The 20,940-nt window shown below is 37.6% G+C and overlaps 1 protein-coding gene across 3 annotated transcripts in view; it reads right to left on the bottom strand.

Annotated features, from left to right (window-relative positions):
- The window catches only part of GRID2 (glutamate ionotropic receptor delta type subunit 2), a 690,924-nt gene that overhangs the window by 97,861 nt on the left and 572,123 nt on the right, over positions 1 to 20,940 (bottom strand). For all 3 annotated transcript variants that reach the window (XR_014882859.1, XM_085222277.1, XM_085222276.1), the window contains exon 12: positions 908 to 1,046. Coding sequence is in view for 2 of the 3 variants with exons in the window: in XM_085222277.1 (XP_085078403.1) it covers positions 908 to 1,046 (139 nt within the window). In the remaining variant the exon portion in view is untranslated. The remainder of the gene's footprint in view (positions 1 to 907; positions 1,047 to 20,940) is intronic.

The following is a 20,940-nucleotide window of genomic DNA, read 5'->3' as shown; positions in this document are numbered from 1 at the left end:
CCTCAAGATTAGTGTTCAATTGAAAAATGACCAGCTGGTCCTTGGTCAGCTTGGCTTATTGGCATTTCCCTGTATTTAATAGTCTTTGATTTGACCCAGGAAGAAGTATTTAGGTGGGTGGTGGGACTTAGAGCAACTTACCACACTGCGTGCTGAGGGAGAGAAACTGGGGCACAAAAGCAGAGAGAAAGAGCGGGACACCTAGAAAGATTTCTGTGGTGTGGAGAGATGAGATGACTGGGGAAAAAAGGGATAGAAGAATACCACAAAAAGATGAAGATAGCTGTGTTTGGGAGGGATGAAGAAAAAGAATCAAAAGACAGGGTAAAAAAAGAGAACAACTTGTTTGATTGTACCGAGAGCACTCTGGAGTGGAAGGTGTGAAGACAACCAGTCAGTGATTTTTTTTTTCCCTATTACCACATTATTTGCCTTTGCGAAAAAGGTGAATCAGCTTTGTGCTCCCCATACTTGGAAGAAGTTCTGGGTCCCTCTTGATCAAAGAGTTAAGAGTACCATTACTGTACACTGCATTTTAACAGAAAGCATAGCCTAAAAACACATACCAGTAATTTGTATTTTTCCACTTCAGATACTGATACTCTAGTTATCTCAAACTCAATTACTTCTTTCAAAACATGGTATGTGTATATACATATGCATGTCTATGTGCCACTGAATAGTACATGCCAGAAGCCAGCAATTCTGATGTTAAAGTGTCTCCAGAGGGGAAGTACTATGGAATACTCGAAGGCTATGTTATACTGTTTCATTAGCTTCCAAACTACTACTCAGGAAAGGGTTAACATTTTTCCCCTTTCACACATTTAACTAGAACATTCATACCGTTCCATGTGTACATATATATATTTATGCATCCTTCTTTTCCCTCAGTTCGTAAACTTACTGGATAGAGTTCTCAATGCGCGTGATGGTGAGGAAAGCAGCTAGGTTTGCTGTGTAGGAGGAGATGACAATCAAAGCAAAAAGCCACCAAGCCCCCATCATCAGTCGTGTTGCCAGGGTTGTATAAGGGACTTCCCCTCCTGTGGAAAAGAAGGAAAAGCAAGAGTTGTAATTTGGCAGAAGGAAACCCAGATCTTCATTACTCAAGCAGTGTGCAGGAGACCAGATCAGCAGGGTGCTAGCCTTCATAAAATTAGCAAAATCTTTGAGCCGTGCTTTCTACGCAGTGAAAGTAGTAAAGAAAAATCACAGTCAGCCATCATTATCATATTTAATCTGTTTTGCTTCTGTGTCTTTAATTGCAATTTATCTGCCTATCCTATTCAGTAATGGAAATAGACTACAAGATCTCAGAACAAAGAAAAGAATAAATTCTTAAAATGTTCTTTCCTTAGAGAGCCTATACATAGTCCTTAACTGAGATTTTCTTGAGTTCTGTGGAATATAAAGTTAAACCAAACCCATCAAAACAATTATTTTTCACAGTTCTGTAGGCAAGCAGATGCTCATAAGATCCATACATATGTGTACCACTTGCTTCAAGTCCACCAGGACATGAAAAAAAAAAACAAACAATCACATGCTGAAAAAGAGCACAAAACTACTTTGTGTTCCCACAGTTGCTTTTCCTCAGAATTTAAATGGCATGCAAACAAAACATTTGCAGCAGTTAAATCTACCAGTGCTTTGGGGGCTCGCAAGATCCGAGATGCTCACTACAGTCTGTGTGGACAGAGGCCTTTTTAGCAAGCCATAAAAAACTTTATATGTTATGCAAATAGCTGCTCCCAAAATACACAATGTTTAGAGAACTCTTTTAGTTAAAAACGTACAAGTGCACAGATTTTTAGATTTAAAGAAAATGAATTTTTAAAGACATCCATTTTGTCTGTAGTGTAAGTTTTGTCACAGCTACAAGTGCCTAGGTGGGACAGGTGAATGCACCAAACATCCCCAGTAAACTGCTCAAGAGGTTCACCCATTCTCTCTCTCTCTCCATATTCAGTACTTTAAAAGGTAGTCATTATGTTCAGAGAGTTTTCTCAGACACAAAATCTTATGACTGAGTAACAGAATGCATATGCAATGCAGCTTGTTACAGATTCAATCACCCGTAAGTGTTTTGTACTTGATACTCACTTCTGTAAAAACTTCTTCCTTTTTTTCCCCCAGTAAATAAGTTTATTGTAATTTTTTTCCCCATTGCTCTTCTCCTAAATTGAAGTAATTTTCAGTTATGAACACAAATTATCCAGACATTTAATCAATTCTTGAATATGAGGCACCACCTTGGGGATTCTGCATCACCAAACAAATGTGAAGCTTTTTTCCTACCTCAGTAACGTGAAGTTCTGCCACATGCTAAATAGTAACTGATTTCATTTAGTTATATTTACAGTATGTAAATATTCAAATCTTTGCCTTTTAAAAACTCCAGCACTGAAAGAAAAAAAAAAAGCTATTATCTCTCTGCAGTCAGAAATAAATTTTCTTCTATCTCCCAGATGCCATGTAATTATTTAAAACAAGAATCTTCCAATCAGGTCAGGAGCTACTGCTTCAATATAAAGACTTTGAAAGATGAACATAAGCTTCAATATCAAAAGATTTTTTTATTTTTTTATTTTTTTTGTCTCCTGCATAAGTTTTAAGTGATTTTAATAGAAAGTCTCCACTCTACAACACTTGTTTTCTGTGATATCTTTGCAATATTTCATTTAAAAAATGTTTTTTAATCAAATGAAAAGGCATTTATATCAATCCATTGGAACAGATTGTTTGTCCTTTTAACTTTCAGGTGCCAATCCCTGCAGATAATCTTTGTATTAAATTGAAATGGGTAGAATGAGAGGAGAAACCAATGATCTCCTGGGCATGATTGCATTTTCATTTTATAGCTTAATGAGTAGAACTCTAAGTTCTCATGTTTTTTATTGAAGTGAAGTGTCAGAAAAGAGAGGACTACTGAAAGTCACACACCTGCCTTCTGGGCACAGCTCAAGTTTCCAACTGACGATGCTGTTCAGCCAGCAATTGTAAAATCTATGACAGATCCCTGAGTACTAGCATTTGCTTTTGTTCATACAGTAGAGTTTCACACATGGGGAATGGTCCCGACCATTCATTGTTACCTTTTCTTTATTAATATCCATGTTAACAATGGACTTAAAGTAACAGTTAATGTTGCCTTCCCAGGTTGTTTAGTTCAATCTAATGTGCACTTATACCTTGTGTATGAGCAGTCAATAACTGAAAGTTGAAGACAAAGCTTGAATGTGACTAGAGGAAGCACAGAAAAATAATTCAATGCTCAAAAAAATCTTTGCACTGATACTTCTTAAACCATTTCTAAAGTAGGTCTGATGCTGCAGCTGCGTGGGTAAATGATCTCTAATCATTACAGGCAGCCTTCTCCACCTCTTCCAATGAAGGAAATGAAAAAAACAAAAGAAATCTTAATAGAATTCTAGAATTGAGTTCGAAGGGACCTTTGAAGGTCACCTAGTCTAACTCCCCGGCAGTGAACAGGGATGCCTACAACTAGGCCAGGCTGCTTAGAGCCTGATCCAGCCTGGCTTTGAGTGTCTCTAGGCAGCCTATTCCAGTGCTTCATTACTCTTATGATAAAAAATATTCCTCCTTCTATTCAACCTAAATCTCCCTCTTAGTGAGAAACCATTTCCCCTTGTCCTACCACCATAGGCCCTGCTAAAGAGTTGGTCTCCTTTCTTACAGCTATTTGTTAAGTTCTGAAAAGCTGCTCTCAGGTCCATTCCTTAGGTCACTTTTGTGGCCCTCCTCTGGATGCATGTGTTCCAACAGGCCCACAAGTCCTCTGTTCTGAGGATACCCTATCTGATGTAGCACTCCAGGTGGGGTCTCATCAGTGTAGAGTAGGATAACTTCCCTTGACCTGCTGTTCATTTTTCTCTTGATGCAGTCCAGGATACATCTGACATTTTGAGCTGTGAGGACATTGCTGGCTCATGCCTATCTTGCCATCCACCAGTACCGCTAAGTCCTTGTGAGCAGGGCTGTTCTCTATCCTTACATCCCTCAGCTTGTATTGGTATTAGAGAGTTGTGCTGACCCAGGTGCAAGTCCTTGTACTTGGATTTTTTGAACCTCATGAAGTTTACCTGTTCCCACCTGCTCAAGCCTGTCTATGTTCCTCTGAATGACATCTCATCCCTTAGGTGTGTCAACCACACCACACAGCTTGGTGTCATCTGCAAATTTGCTGAGGGTGCACTCCATCCCACTGTCAGTGTCATTGATGAAGACATTAAAGATCATGACTTGCCATCAAAATGACTGGCTATCGCTATTTCTTTACTGCTACAGTATAATTCATTTGATATCTAGTAGGAGAGCAAATGCCATAGTCTTGTTCTATTGTGTTGTTTGCTACAAGACTTACTGTACTATGACAGTTCACCTTAAGAAACATCTTCATCCCCAACCCCCATTTGGTTTCTAAGATAAAATTCTCTATAGCTTTTTTTTTTCCCCAGCATAATTTTACATGTTTCTTTATGCTGAAGAGTGCCAAGTCAGTTAGGAGATCAGCAATTGCTGGTTTTCCATTAATGTTATTGTGAAAAAGAGTTACAGATCCTACAGTTGCCATTCTTGACTGTAAAGTAGCATGTATGTACACCTCCTAGGGCTCTGCTTTGTGAAAATATTCCCAGTATCTAGTATAGATTTCATGTATGTCTATAATATCATGGATCACAGCCTATACTTATTAGGAGTAGCTACACACGACAGATATGTACACACACATAAAGAGTGCAAGGGAGAAGGAATCAGGAAGAGCATCCAATCTTTCTGCTGTTGTCTTTTATACTATGCCAGCAAAGCTTCAAAACCCAGAATGGCAAAGGGGTCTAGCTGCTGTGACAAGTGTTCTCCCGTAACTCATACTCAGCAAAATTCATCCAGTGTTAACTGCACCAAAAAGACTACTATTGTAGTAGTCTGAGTAACTCCTAAAACTACTGAGTTCCTTTCATGACAAATGGAAATTAAAAACAATACTCAGCAGTCCTGATACTTGGTCTAGCTAAGGGACAGGTCTCAAACAAACACAGATGCTGTATTCTTCTTTAGAGTTGTCCCTTCCAATAGCCCTGCAGTACACAGAAGGGTTCAATAGAACACAAAATGCCACTACTTGTAGATTATGTGCTGAGGCTACAGGTTTCAGTATAATTCACTTGACGCTTTTGTTGTACACTAAGATTAATTTCAAAACCGAAAATTGCCTTTAAAATTTGCAGACTGCATGTGCAGAAATAAAAATATTTTCTAAAATAAACTAAGCTACCAAAAAGCAATCTCATTTGAACCTTTCCAAAACTTATTTACCTTAGAAGTGACAGTGAAAGCAATTGCTTTTAGTCCTCCCACTCTCATCTAATGCAGTTCTCCTTCATTAATCCAAAGCTAACTTAATGCTAGCCTACTTCAGACAACAGGCTTATACTAGAACTGAGGAATTTTTGTTTATTTTCATTTCCTTCCAAGAGTTCAAACTAGCTATCAGCAGGCAAGAAAAATAATGCATTGTCTAGACAACACAGACAATGTAACATATAATTATGTCAGACCTAGAAGAATGGACAAAAAAAGCATGAGGTGACAAAACATATGTACACAATTCTGTACAGATTTCTAATTCCTTTTAAATCACTCTTCCCCAATAAAGTTTAATTTAAATAACTGTAATAAAGGATTATAGATGGATTTAATAAAAGTTACTTATTACAACTATTTTTACTATGACTAAAGCAAATAATTTGGAAGCTAGCACTCATAATGCTGAAAAAACTTGTAACTGATCTGTAATTAATTAAGTGTGCCTGTTTCAACTACAGCTCTAGCTTGAGTAGTTCTATGTGATCTGCCATGGTTGTTAACCATTTATCTTTCGTCAGTCATTCTCCCTTAAGTTTGAATGATTTCAACTTTTAAAGGTACTTTTTAGAACAGTGAGACACACACACACACACACACACACACACACACACACACAGAGAAAAATCAATACAACATCATTACTTTACTTCCTGAATTTGAAAAGTCTGTTAGATGACACATCTGAAGGCAGTTGAAAGCCATACTGGGAGCCTACCCACAGATACTCCATGTGTGAAGAGAGACTTCAGTAAAAAGAGTTAGGAAGAATACCAGAAGAATCATATTCTGCAATGTCTTTTTGTGAAAAATACAAGTGTGATAGAAATTGTAGAGACTAGATTCTTCCATAAACAAAATTCAATTTGTCACCAATACCCACTGTCAAAAGCTCTCATTTTTCTAACATATCTCCGTTGCCAATGACTCTGTTAAACTTCCATCATTTAAGCTAATATAGTCTCTGCTAGAGGTCAGTAGTGCTCTGAATTTTTGTGTGGACATTTATCCAGATTTATTTCAATTTTGGGAACTGTGAAAAAGATGCTAATTGAGACTGTTTTGCTGAGAAACTCTAATACTACTGAACTAGAAAGCAGGAATTTTAATTGTGCTTGAAACAGAGAGGTGAAGAAATAATAGGGCAGGTTATTTGGGGACAGATTTTGGCTCTGCTTTTACTTGCAAAAATTCTGCCCACATTGGGTGAATTATCAGCCTTCAGAAAAAAAGCACAAAGGACTGGGAGTTGGCTGCAGTTTAGCCTTTAGCTTGTTAGAACGGTCACATCAATTATGCTGTGCATCTGCAATTTCCATTTGCACAAATATAAAGTGGGGAGTTCTGCTGCAAACAGTTCAGATCAACGTATATCTCAGGCTTACTTTGTGAAAGGGGCATTTAACAGAGAGTGGGTGTGAGGGAGTAGTTTTTATTAACAAAGACACAGTCATTTTGTATTTTTTGCTGTTTTTGTCACGTGAAACAAAACCTAAAAGATGGTCTAAGCTCTGTTATACTTTAAAAACCTCTGCAAAGCACAGCTCTTCAAAGGCATCATCTTTCAGGGCATTAGCTATCCCTATTTTTCTGTTGGAGACTTTATTGATAATGTAAAATCTTTCCTATCTTCAGTTGAAAATGTTCAATTCAGTTGGGACAGAAAGAAGTAATAAACTCTTTGCAGTCAATGAAGCCTGTACCCATTTCTACCAGCTATGAAATAAATGCAGCTTGGTGGTTGTTCAAATAATCTCTCATCACACATTTTTTCTTCCTGTCTTTTCATTCTCCACCCATACTTTTCTATTCTTCCTTGAATTGTGCAGAGGGCATTCATTTCCATGAGATATAAGCTGGCATGTCATAACCTGAGTTTGTAATTTTACATTGTGTACTGAAGGTAATGCCCATTGACCACAGCAGACATTATATATATTCTTCAACAGGAGAATACAACTCCTTGAATCAGTAACGCCTTCCAAGCAAGCTTGTAAATCAGTAACTGCAATCCCTAGCCTTGCAAATATTGGCAGATTGCACGGCATTGAGAGCAGGGAAAGGAATAAGCATGAGGCAGGGTGACGGCCAGATTTTACAGCCTAGACGGGTTTGAGAGCCAGCTCTTGCTTTTATTCACCACATAACTTTTTATTTCTTTCCTAATGCCTTGTTTTTACCAGAAGATGCTTTATTATTGTTATTGTTTTAATGAAAAGACATCTCAGATATTTTGTTTCATACCTGAAACAAAACCTCAGACCTTCCTCCCTAAAAAGAAAGCACTGGGCCTCAGTTCACTAGAAGCAGTAGGTTTTGTAGGGTGACAGCCTTTTTAATGAAATAAGCAAACAAGATAACCCCACTACTAACACAACAACAAAAATTCAAACCCTACAGTGATTATAGAAGCTTCTATCAAATACAAAAGATTTTGGGATTTTCATTCTTAAGATATCCTCTGTTACAATTGGAAAGATAAATGCAGTGGAAAAGTGATATAGGAGCGTAACATCAAAGGAACCAATGCAAATAGTATATGGATGGTATACCAAATCAAAAATAAAGGTGCTCACCCATCTCTGAAGAGCAAAGTTCACACAAAAGACTCACAAGAGAGAGACCTCCAACCAGGGAACCTTTCCTACTCGCAACCAGCCCTTAAATGGGGTCTAGGAGAGGTGGAGCCAGGTTCCACCGGTTCTGGTCACACAGGTGAATTGCCTTCACCTGTGCTCCTAGGGCTGACCCAGTTCTTTCCCCAGGTGTTCAATCAGTAGTTGAGGCCATGACTCAACAGTTACCATACATCCTCATATATCAGTATTCTAGAAATAAATGTGAAACTCATTTCAATATTTAAAACATGTGAAACATTAAAATAATTTTGAGATAACTAAAATAGCTGATATTTTCTCCAGTCTAGCACCAAAATAATTCAGTGGAGCCATTATAATTCATAACAATCTTCAAATTAGAAATAGACACTTTTTTGATGTCTGTGCATTCATCTTCCCAGCATACAAGCTAATAGAGTCACTTTCATATGCCTGCTTGAACAGCATTACAGCTTGCTGAACACAAGTCTTTTATATGGCATCAAACACCACTTAAGAGGCAAATATATCCTATCCTTCCCTATACCGAAAGCCTCCTTCAGTGTCCTCTGTTATCAGATTCCAGCAATAATTTCTCTCTTGAATGTCTGCTCTGTCTGTGTATAGGGTGCATCTCCCAGCAACATATTTTTTCCATATGCCATGGACATACTTTGGCTTCTTTCTTTCCCCCTCCTTCTCTTGACAATTTTGAAGATAAGGAAAGTTTTAGGCATACATACATGCATATATATATATATATATATATATATATAAAGCAGTAAGTGCCTTTTATAGTGCTGTATTTTGGAACTGTGAAGTTTGTCTATATTCTTGAAGACTTTCACACTGTTGTATCTATGTATTAAGATGGGAGAGACTTGAGTTGAAGGTTCTGGGGTTTGTTTTTTTTTTTTGTTTTTTGTTTTTTGTTTTTTCAAGTTTTACATAAGAATTTTTGTCAGCTTTCTAAAACTTGCCCAACCTTCTGGGACTCAGCAAAAAGTGGTACAGAGATACACCTTTGCAAGATGTTTTAAAACATCTGGTAGTCCAGATTTGCTGATTTGAAAATGCTCCTGTTAGTACCTGCCATTTAACGTCTTTCTGAGTTACTCTAAACATAAAATATTTAAATATCATCTGATACATTCCAATACTCGCTTTCCTCAAAATACAGAATAGAAATGTTCATTGTCTCTTTTGTGTAACTATTTTGAACAGCATCAATTTCACCCCATAATGCACCATCGACAATAAGGTTCCTTTAGCTCCTGAAAAAACTTTAAAATCCTACTTCCTATTATTCTCAGTTGTGTACACTTACTCCCTGAAACTTGTAGTTTTGTTGCATCCAATATTCCTTTTTTTTCCCCGCATCTCTTCTTTAGGTGCATTCAAGATATTTCAGCATGGGCAGAGCAAGACTTAAAACATACATCATTTAGATCAAATTCTACTATTGTAACTCACATTTTCCCTTATACATTACAGATACGCAGTAGAGGAGCCAATTATCTACAGTTCTTGTTTACCACTCAGAATTCTGGTACTGGTCTATAGGCAATGAAGTAATGTGTTTGCTTTGTCATTTGGTGCCCAGATTAATTTTTTCTTTCCTTAATGTCTAAACAATCACTTACCCTTTTCCATTTATTATTGTTAGTGTAACGATTCCCTGACTAATCTCATTACAGTCGCTCCCTGGCAGATTGTTTCCTTTCAGTTAGGTGGAAAGCACTGCCCTCGCTGCCCTCCCAGAAGTGAAGCAACGATCCACAGGAGGAATACCTCATTTATTCCTCCCCCTTATATGACAAGGAGAACATCTGAGATGATCATTATTCTCCTCTGGGCTTATTTCAAATCCTTCCAACTCGTTGGTAATTTGAAAAGTGGTTTGAGAAGCTGCATCTTATATATACATACAAATTCTTGCCAACAACTCTGGAAGCCTGCTCATCTTGTGGTATAAGTGTGACTCTGTACAGGTAGGTCTAAGCTCCCGCTGCCCTCATACAAAGGAGGCTGGGCATGAACCAGCTCCAGTCAGAATGTTATAACCTACTTGTCACGTTAGGTTACTGCTGGCCAGTAATAAGTTCTAAATTATATTTTGTATCTTCGCTCAAAGATGATGTTCATCCTATTGTCCACTTTCTGTACAAGGATGATCTGTCTATAATGTATGAATGTTGGGCTTTGTACAATCTTTTTCTGCACGTGTGCCTGTACAGAACTTCTTAAGCTTGCACTATTGAAAGGTGGAAAAGGGGCCCCATAAGTAAAAGTAAAAGGCAGAAAGAAGATTTCACAGTAACTGAGAACAGGGGGGCATAGAGGGGGATAGTTAGAGATAGTTTATAAAAGCAGGAATGTAGAGCTCGTTAGAAAAGGGGGATAGCAGACACTGGGTCTGGGGGGATGAAGACCATGCTGATAAGGTTTGAGAACAACCCAGAGACATCTGGCAGGGAGGTGATTAGATGTCCACAGAGCGAGACGAAACTAGTTTGGGGGATGCTCCCTTTTAGCTCAGGAGTTTATAGCGAGAAAGGTCAGAAGCCTTTGTGAAAAGGACAACAAATCTTCAACGCACTCCGCATATGCAAGAGGGGAGGGTCTGCATGCTAATAATCTTTTGGGGTATAATGAATATGTATCTGAATTCTGGAAAACTATTGATTATCTATTAGTTCATCCTATATCTGTAGCATGATTTTTTCCAGACGGTGTGCAAGCTTGGAGGAATTATCCCCCTTGCACCAGGGCTTTTGCACAATTGCCAATAAAACATACCTTCTCTGTATCCTTACAGGCTATAGGGTTTGATTTCTGCACGTTACGATACACTTTTATTTTTATTTTCTAATTTTTATTTTGATCAGAAGGATCTACAAAAATATTTTTTTCCCGGGGAAAATTTCTGTGCTGGGTACATAAAATTGAATATTATTTGTTATGTTCAGGTTCTGCTACTCCCTTTGCAAAATGGAAGACTGCCTATATATTGTTGTTATAGTCAATTACTCTCTACTTCTGCCCCTGATGTTTACATACTCTCAGTACTTCTCTCTATTGTAAAATAATCTCTGACCAAGACTTCTCTTCTTTCCCTAATGATGAAAGATAATGTTTATCATATTCTTGAAAAGGAACTCAATTTCTCCAATGTCTTTAGAAGCTTTTCTTTTCCATCCAAACTATATTTCCCCCACTACCATGGCTAGGAAATTCATGTAGAAAAAATCCTTTTAATCTATGTCAAGAATAAGAACTTGACTTGCTCCTTCTATAGCTATCAGTTTTCTATCCCTGACCAAATCATTGTGTTTAGACTTCTGTAAGAAAGAAACTTGCCCTGTGAAAATTCTCCATTTGCTACTACTGTGCATCTATTCAGATGTGCCTTTGGCATTTGACTTACGTATTAAGGCTCATTGCTCAGCTCTGTTTCCTCATTAATAGGAAAAGATTATCCATGCTGAGATTTCAAATGCTGGGGCTAACCAAGCATCAATGGCACAGCCGCTCATCAAGTCACACCCTCTCTGATAAATCTGTTCAGAAAGCTTTGACATAAAAAGAGAAACATTCAAAGATTGTCCAAATGACTACTCACAAACTAATTCATTTGAAACACACGATTCAGGATTCTCAGCTATGTTCTTTGAAACTCTTCTACCTGAAGCTAGAAAATGCTCTGCTACCCAGGAAAAGACCGATGTTAACCACGGCAAAGCATTTCAGCTCACCATAGTGTTGGCTTACCGCAGGGGGAGCAAAGTAGTTAGGAATTTGAGTCTCTTTTGCTTTTGTTGTCAAGTTATTTATCTGTCTTCAAATACCAGACTTGCCCAGCTTGCTGTCCCTACTGCAGGGCTTCACTCTAGTGACAGAGGGATAATCGTTTGGCCACCCATCTCCCTTGCAAAAGCACCAAGATGCATTAACAACTGTCAGTCATCCTTAATAAAAAATTTCTTTGAAAATCAATCTGCACAAGTCTATCAGACACAGCTATTTACTACATGCCTCCAATCGCATTTGTTTTCCCTCTTTTTCTTTCTAGATCTCTATTTCTACACTGTAGTTGTTAATGGCAGTGTATAGCTGACAAATAATTTGCAACAATAGCGTAACTAAGGACAAATTAAGAAGGTTAACCAGATACAACATCCCTTTAGATAAACGGAAGTTGTACCTATATGGGTCAGCTTTAGTAGAGTCCTAATCATCAGTTACTGGACATAGCCTTTCTACAGTGCTCACCATTTAGAGAAGGAATGGGTCAGAGTCACTTCTAAATCACTCCTAAGGTGTGACCTGAGCCTGCATGATTCAACTTCAGATATAGACAGAAATGTGCTCTGTCTTCTTCTAACACTGCTGCTTCTGCATAGCTGAAACAAAAATCCTGCTCATCCCAAATGCAATGATCAGATATGCAGTGAGGAAAGAAGAAAATGACAATTGAGAAATTCTTTCATAGGAGAAGCAATAGCAAATCGATATCACAATTCAGTGCATTTTGCTAAGGCTACATTAAACGGAAATTCAAGTTTCTGATTATAAGTGAGAATAGTACAACAATGAACATTTTCACTTACTTTTTTGAGTCAGGAATATTCAGATAAAGCCCAAGTATTTAAATATATACTGAAAGTATTAAAAAAAGGTCTAATAACTGCATTCTAGAAGAAAAGGATCTAATGTGATAATGGAAAATGTATCCTCTTTTCCGCTGAGCTGAGATTCCAATTTTCCGCATCACTAGCAATGATAATGTTACACAAACAGTACTCAATCATTAAATTAATTCCCATTAAATCAATGTCCTTAAAGGCCAAATAGTCTTTTAATAATTACCTGATTAAAATGATCTTAGCATAACATATTAGTTATACTATATTTATAATTCCCTTTCCAACAATAAATCATTTCCATCCACCCATCTTGCTGAAACTGCGACAATCGGGCAAAAGTTGGGAAGGGAAGCGCATCATCACATAACAAATGGCTGTGGGCTAGCTTCTTCTGGTATCAGTGATGTTTTAGCCACATGCATCTGTCACATTTACATTTCTGTCATGTTGTATTAAACTTAGAATTCATTCCCTTTAAAGGCTTTTAAGTATAGAGCAACAACAACAAAGTATTTTCTTTCAGATATTAGCAACTTCACAGTGATCAAATTCAATCTACCTGCAGAATTTTCAGAATGAGCTATTTTCCACTGCAAATCACAGTGCATCACAGATTTTAAGTTTTTATTAATTTAATGGCAATACATTGCAGTGACTTGAGCTACGTAATTACACAGAGACAGAGGATGGATAGACTTTACATTGCTCCTACATGTGGTGAAATAATTACGTGACAAAGTAGGGGAAATGTATCATAAAAATATATTTCATTTTTCTATTTTGCTGTCATTACACAAGAAGAGGAAAGACTCTGGCTTAAATTTGAAAATTGAGGTGTCTCCTAATATTTACTGCAGTTACTGGAGGCTCTTAGATGAAGCACTACTTACACTATATATATTCAAACGATGAAATACCATGCGAGGATTGATATTTGAATGTAAATCTTTTGACTGCTCAAAGTATGACCAAATTTGAACTGCAAAGCTTGCTGCGTGTTTCTAATGAACAGGTTGGCTGAAATCTCATGTATTAATGCTGCTGAAATACATAGTTTTATCAGAAATCTTAACAAGGCTTCAAATTTAATTTTGGGGTTACCAAATGTATCACCATTGAATTATATCACCACACAACTGCGCAACAGGCCGAGCAATTTTATCAACAGTTGTTTATTCAGGAGGAGCTCTGACCAATCTTTTGTTGCAACTTTTACAACACAGGACAATAATTACAGATTATTTAGTTATGAAGAGACAAACATATGGAAACCAAAGTTGACTGGAGCTCAACAGGCGTGTACAAAACAACGCAAGGAGATTCTGGGGATCCTCTTTTGTATAGCTGCAGTGTGTATTTCTAAGATTGCAAATGATTGCATGCCTCTGCAAAGTTACTATTTGCAGCCACTGTGCATGCATCAACATGACATATGCTAGCTACAGTGTCAGAGACTAGTGGCACCCGATCTTAACGAACAACCTTATAGGTTGGCCAACTTCTGATTGGACTTAAAGAGATGCTGAACCCTAAGCCCTCTGTTGCTAATGTCTGAATACCAATGATCTAAAGACTCAAAGAACCACAATTAACATCTCTGGTACGTATCCATAAATGGCTAAGAAACAAAGTGTTGAATGCAGTTTACATAGCAGCAGCCTTTCCATAGACCGCTGACAATATTATCTGCAGTACCTCCTGTGATGGCAAAAGGGATCATGCACAATGGTCTGAAAACAGGCCATCTGCACATACAATCAACATCAAATTGAACAATGCCATCAATGAGGTATTAAAGGGCTGCTTTATATAAGTGCCTTTCAGGGAGGACATTATGAACATGAGGGAGACACAGTCCCCTTTGGCTGAAACTGAACAGCTACAAATGAAACTAAGTATGACTCAGTGAGAGCATAAGGACAAATAATAGTTCCAGTACTCTGCCTGTGTGCAGAGTAATTGCCAGGTAACGGCCTGAACCAACAGTTGAGTACCAGTTGAGAATGCACGGCTAACCCAGGGAGCTCAGATGCAAGCAACGCACCTGTGTGACTGGAAGAGGTGGAATCTCAGTCTGCATCTCCTCATCCTCTTTTAAGGGTTAGCAGCCAAAAGAGGAGCATCTCTCTGGATAGAGATCATACTCCTCTTGAGCCATCACCGTTCATCAGAAGGGGCGAGCTAACTTCTCTTCCTTGTTATCCTCCATTGCTCCATAGCACTTCTATCCCAGTAGAAGGCACTGTCATTGCCTTTTTTTTTTTTACTGCACAGCTGCATGTTTAGTTTTCACCTTTTTTTAAAAAAAATAAAAATCCCAACCCTCTATGAGAAGATAATATACTGAAAGATATTTTTTGTTTGGGTTTTCAATGCTGTATAAACATGCTGTTGCAAGATGTCTAAGCATCCATCATCACAGAGAGATGTGTGACTGACAGAGTGGTGTCAGACTCCTTCACAGGCAAGGAGAATTGCATACACTAGTTGAGTTTTTGTGCCACTAATTCTAGTTCTCCTTTAATTTTCAGAGCGCTTCTCTGCACTGAAAGTTGAACTTTACAGAATTTAACCGCAACTAATATAGAAGGTCTAATTATGCTTCTAAATAAGACATTTTTGAAGTGTAGCCTAAAATTCCACCTTAGGTACATCCTGTAACTTCGTTATCAAAGCAGTCTCTAAAGGTCAAGTTGATGTAATAATACAAAACTTCTCAGAGAACAAAGGAAAAAAAAACCCCTCATCCTTTTAAGTTTTGCTAAGAATAATGCTATAAAGCCATTTATTGATTAAATATAAATGCTCATGTTTGCAAGTTGAATAACTTTATTTTTTTAAATCTAGTGTCTTGCTTAAGATGATGATTCACACAGATGTGAGAAATGACTTCAAGAATGTCCTCACCAGATAGTGAATGTTTTCTGCTCTGGGGACAGAGAAATGCAAGAAGCTATTGTAAGAATGAAATATGTGCTTATACCTAAAAATATGCTACTATCAGGTATGTCTAGGCATGCACAACTAAAATTGTCACTTGACTGCACTTGATTTTAACAGCTTCTTCACAGAAGGTTTTCTTTCCCATTTACTGTTATCTGTCCCACTGTGGGGGGAAGTAAACTCTTCAGTCAGAACTACACTTGATCTCAGTTTTTGTCTGGCAGATGAGGTATTGCACTTTTTTTTACCCAACACCAGCTCTCGCTTACTACAAAAGCACTGGAAAGATGATGTCCCATTTTGCAATCTCTCCTTCCCTGCTGAGGGTGGAATAATAAGAATGAGGCAGCAGCTGGCTCCCAATTTAGGTGCTGCCATAGCAAAAACAATGTAGTTGCATTCTGGGAAGATTACAAAATGAAAATTTGAAAGATTCACCGTATATAATTATTTGTTCCTTTCCAATATTTATCTTAGATACAGAATATTAATAAAATATTTTAGTATAACATAATAAGCACAATTTTAATAATAAAAAATTAAATAATAAATTCATTTTCGACATGTTTTAGTAGTAGAAAAGATTTGAGGAAAAAATTTTCAACATTTGAAGGGAGATGCTTTTGCTAAGACCTACAAAATCTCTCTGCTATTCCTGCTTTTACATATTGCAGATGATTTTCCTGGCACATCCCCCCTAACTGGTGCTATGAAGAAGAGCCTCGTGGGCAGATAAAGCTGCGGCACAGCTGTTGCAGAGGAGGGACTCCCCACTGACCAGAAAAAAAAAAACCTGAAAACTACCACAGGTTCCCCTCTAAGCTCATGTTCATCTGGTGCATCAGATAATCCCCACTGAAAAAGTCTCATCAGTCTGTAGAGGAAATTGCTCTCATCCAAGCAGAAGGGAGCATTTTTAATAAAGTCATAACTCATATCCTACTTCCTCCCTACCTTGAACGTCCTATGTTGCTAGCTTAAGTGCAAGCTTCTGGGCAGGAAAATCAATTATCAGGGCAAGTAAGACTTGCTTCTTCAGCTTCTAAACAACTTCGCAGATGACGCATAGGTTACGATCCTGTTTAATGCAAGAATGATTCAGTTCCTGACTTAACTGTTTCTCGTTTCCTCCCTTAAATACATAATATACACAGATGAACTCCAAAAAGTCAAAACTGATTACTTAATCTGGATCTAACTTATCCATTCTTTATTAATATAGAGAATGTTACCATATTAAAAATAATATCAATTAAAGAAATTATTCTGAGTACATGTGATTCTGAAAGAATGGTAGAAGATGAAGACATCCAATTCTAGTTTTCCTTTTGACTCATTTGGTTTGATCAACATTTATACCCTAGTCACACAGACATTCCTTTATCATAGCCTTGGAATCAGGTTTGGAACAAGTTATGTGTAAAGGAGGGCATTTTCCGGGCTTTCACAGTGCCATTCACTCTCTCAGGAAGTGCATTGGACACAGTATTTCTAAATACACCGCTTCACGTACTCAGTGCTATTACTCAAAAAAGCAGATGCACACAAGATATAAGTATCCATTATTTTAGATGCCTCTGAGGTCTGCTCGAGTCTTAACTTGAATTTAGGGAAAAACCCAAGCCTATCTCCTGGCAGTTTAATGCTAGCCTTATCACACTGCTGCAAACAAATGTCTATACTACTGAACATTTTTCCTGATATGTGGTTATTCCTTGGAATTATATTTTCAAAAAGAGACAGTCAAACATGCCTATGAAAAAGGCATGAACACGAAGCCACAGACAATGTTTGCAAATGTATACTGTATATATGACAATAATTTTTGTTATATTTTGTCAGTTCCATTGATTGCTTGTAGTTCTCAAAAACATTTGACCATATAACAAAACTGCCAAAATATAGTTGTTTCTTGACACTGTCAAAGAAGCTGGCCAAACAACTGAGTCATAGAAAGAGAGTACGAGTACTACAAGGCTGCAGTACCTGTTTTAAAGAGATAGCTTCATGAAAGTACATATACACAGTAACGCATATGCCTAGATTTAGTATAATAAAATATGAATTTGTAAGTTTCACATTTTAAAGTAGAACAAGTATACTTGCTGGTGTATGTGCTAGAAAAACATGGAAGGCGGCTCTTTGCCTGAGAAGTTTGCCTTTCACTTTCCCAACTTAGTACTCAATTAGTAAGCGCATTTTAGGCTCAGTCAATCTATTCTCCTTATTACTGGAATATGTCAAGACCTGACATAAGTTTGAAGAGCAATTATAACTAACATTAATTAATGAGACTGGCATTTATGTTCTGCTTTCATCAGAAGACATAAAGCATGTTTTTACAAAGGAAGGTAGGAAACACCTCTATTTTCTAAGTGAGAAGTGAGGCATAAGACATTTAACAAAGCTTTTGTGGTCAGCCAGAAACTTGGAAGCAGAGACTAAAATGAGTACTAAGTGTTAGTCCTAAAGCTTATACGCTGGATCTTTCTTGAAAATAATGATTTTTCACCACTAAATATCACATATGAAGACATAATAGAAAGAGCAAGTTTTTTCAAAACGTTTTTAGAGGTTTCCTCTACACAGTAAATATACAGAGGCTGGTTTACAGTTAATTAAGAGGAAATGTCACCAGGAATTTATGTTGTTAGAAGATAATGGTTTCCTGCTGATAGGGATGTGCCAAGAGTAAGATAAGTAAGACAGAATAATTTATTAAGAAACAGCAGCGCATTTCAGAAGGCGTATATCATGCCTTGGGTGGTAATACAAGGAACTAGATGAGAAGCCTGGACAGTTTTAACTATCCACAAACTGTAATAATGACGTAGAAGAGCCAAGGCTTCAAGTCCATCTTACTGCTTTTATGAAATGTAATTTAAACAAGGCAAACAGTAAGATTTGCTCATTTACTAGGCATTATGAGTGTAACAGACCATTACTGACACTGCTGATGACCAATCAAAATCCCAAGTCGTGATCAGCATTTCAAACTAATCAAAATGTCAGGAGATAAAGATGATTCTTCAGAGATGCTTTCACGCCATTTATTCAAAATCTTGCTAGCTTAAGGGAGAATATTAAGATCTCTGAACAGAAGAACACTTTTGTGAGTAATACTTGAAGCACCTGTGGTCAAACCCTAGTTACAAAACAGAAGAGAGTAATGGATTTGCTGGAATCATTGCAAAATCTCAAATTAGCATTTTAAAGATGTTTCCTGTTATAGCAAAAAACAAAACCCCCGAACTACTCACAAAAAAAAAGAAACAAACAGGACCTCTCTGCATTTTCTCTTCCATAAGGATGTTTCCAAGTGAAAACACAGCTCTGCATCTTGAGCTGAATAATCTCAAATCCTTGCCATTAAATTCAGAAATACCTTCTTTTGAAGAAAAAAAAAAATCAAAGTAAAATGAACAATGCGGGATAAGAGGTAGAAGAGAAAGAAGGCTTTCTGCTGTGTGTTTAATATTTAAGACAAAACATTTTAATTTTCAGTAGAAACTCCTTATTTTGTCATTATTCAGTGCAATTCTATTAAATTAAGTAAGATTGTCAGTGTATTCTGAAACCAAACCAGAGAGGCTGCTTTTGAAATAAAGCCTGCTGGAACGTTCCTGTATGAATTCTTGCTAGAAATTACACAGCATTTCACCTGCCCAAAAGCAAACAATCTATTGTACAAGTTGGGAGTTGTACAGGGTTGGGAATGATCCTAAATCCTATATTTCTGTTTCCTAAAGCACTAGAGTTTTTTATTCCAGTAGTAGCAATAGTAGAGTGCTCTCCCTGGAATATTTCATAACAAGTACTCAAACAAATAAGAAGCAAATAGAAAACCTTAAGGAGATTAAAGTAGGTCCTCAGCCAGTATACGTAAACATTCTGGCACGAAGCATTTGATTCAGTTGATCTCCAAAAGTTTTTAACAAAGTCACTTGTAATTAGTTTTTAGTGAACTAAACTACTTCGGGACCAGTTTTCTGATCTCTGGTCACATGTTAAATTTTCCACATTTGCATGCTCAACTGAGGGCAAAATTTGAGAGAGTAGCCAGGACTGAAGAGAAAGAAAAACGCACTTATATAGAATTTCAGAAAAACTAAGCAAAGTCTATATCATACTGGATTATGACACATGACTCAGACTGGATTAGGTGGGAAATAACCTGTGGAGATCATCTCTCATCAGTGTGTTTCAGTGTTCAGTTATCAGCAAAAAGGGGTTTCTTTATCCACACAGACTTTTCTTTGCGTCCATTTGTTTCTACTGACTCTTGTTCTGGGGCAGGGCACTGCTGAAAAGAGTCTGGCTCCATCCTCTTTGCACCCTCCAGATATTTATAGACATTGACGAGACCCATCTCCAAGCCTCCTCTTTTTCAGATTGAACAGTCTCATCTCTCTCATCTTCTTCTCACAGGAGAGATGACTTCTTAATCAGCATGCATAATAATTGAGGGCCAAGAGGATCAAAGTCAGTGGGGAGGAGCAAAAGCAGAAGAGCTAGTGAGGTCCTGACTGATACCCAAGAGAAAAACAGCAGCAATGATGGGCTCCAGCTACTGCATGAGGCTGGCAAAAAGCAAAATCTGTAAAGGATGGAGTGGGAAACCAAGGGGAAATACAGAAGGAGCTAGCAATGAAATGGAAGGTGAACTCTGAAATCATTTTCTACCCAACTGGAAAAGCCAATTATGAAAAAAAAAAAATTGCGTATACACACCCACACACTCACTCGCTTTCACAATAGTCATTGTGAAGTGGAAAAGAACAAATGCAGAAACCATGAAACTACGTAGCTTGCTATGAAAGTAACCCTTTGTACTTATTACCGTGGAAATTACAACAGCTACAAAGACCACTGATAGAGCAAATTCTCAGTGACAAAACACTGGTTTCCACCATTAGCTATATGTTTTGACCAGCAATGAGCAAGAGCCTGAACATCGTGCTCTTAAAAATCTGCACCAGTGGAGATGACCTACTATTGCTGTTGCCAGTGCTGAAATGCACTGCCCGCTGCCTCACTGTGCTCACATTCACTGTTTGGTCTCCATAAACATGCAGCAAGCATTGATAAATGTCAGTGGGTGCTATATATTCTGCACAGAGAAATTCCATGACACTCTTTGTGTCATATGCACTTCCATGTCAGATGTCATTTTATCAGATTGCCCCTCTGTCCCATCTGTTGCACAGCAACAAAACGTAATGAGATATGGGTGGGAAAGTTCAACCTCTGCTGCCATACCACCAACATCCACCTCTAACACTGTGGGCCAACAGAATAACGTAGAAGGAATTAATTTCAGAGCAAGCCTAGTACTTTTCAAAATAACCTAAATCCTCTTCAGTCTC

Source organism: Meleagris gallopavo, chromosome 4, assembly GCF_905368555.1.
Source record: "Meleagris gallopavo chromosome 4, MGAL_WU_HG_1.1, whole genome shotgun sequence".
NCBI classification, from domain to species: Eukaryota; Metazoa; Chordata; class Aves; order Galliformes; family Phasianidae; genus Meleagris; species Meleagris gallopavo.
This window is presented reverse-complemented; position numbering and strand designations above follow the sequence as displayed.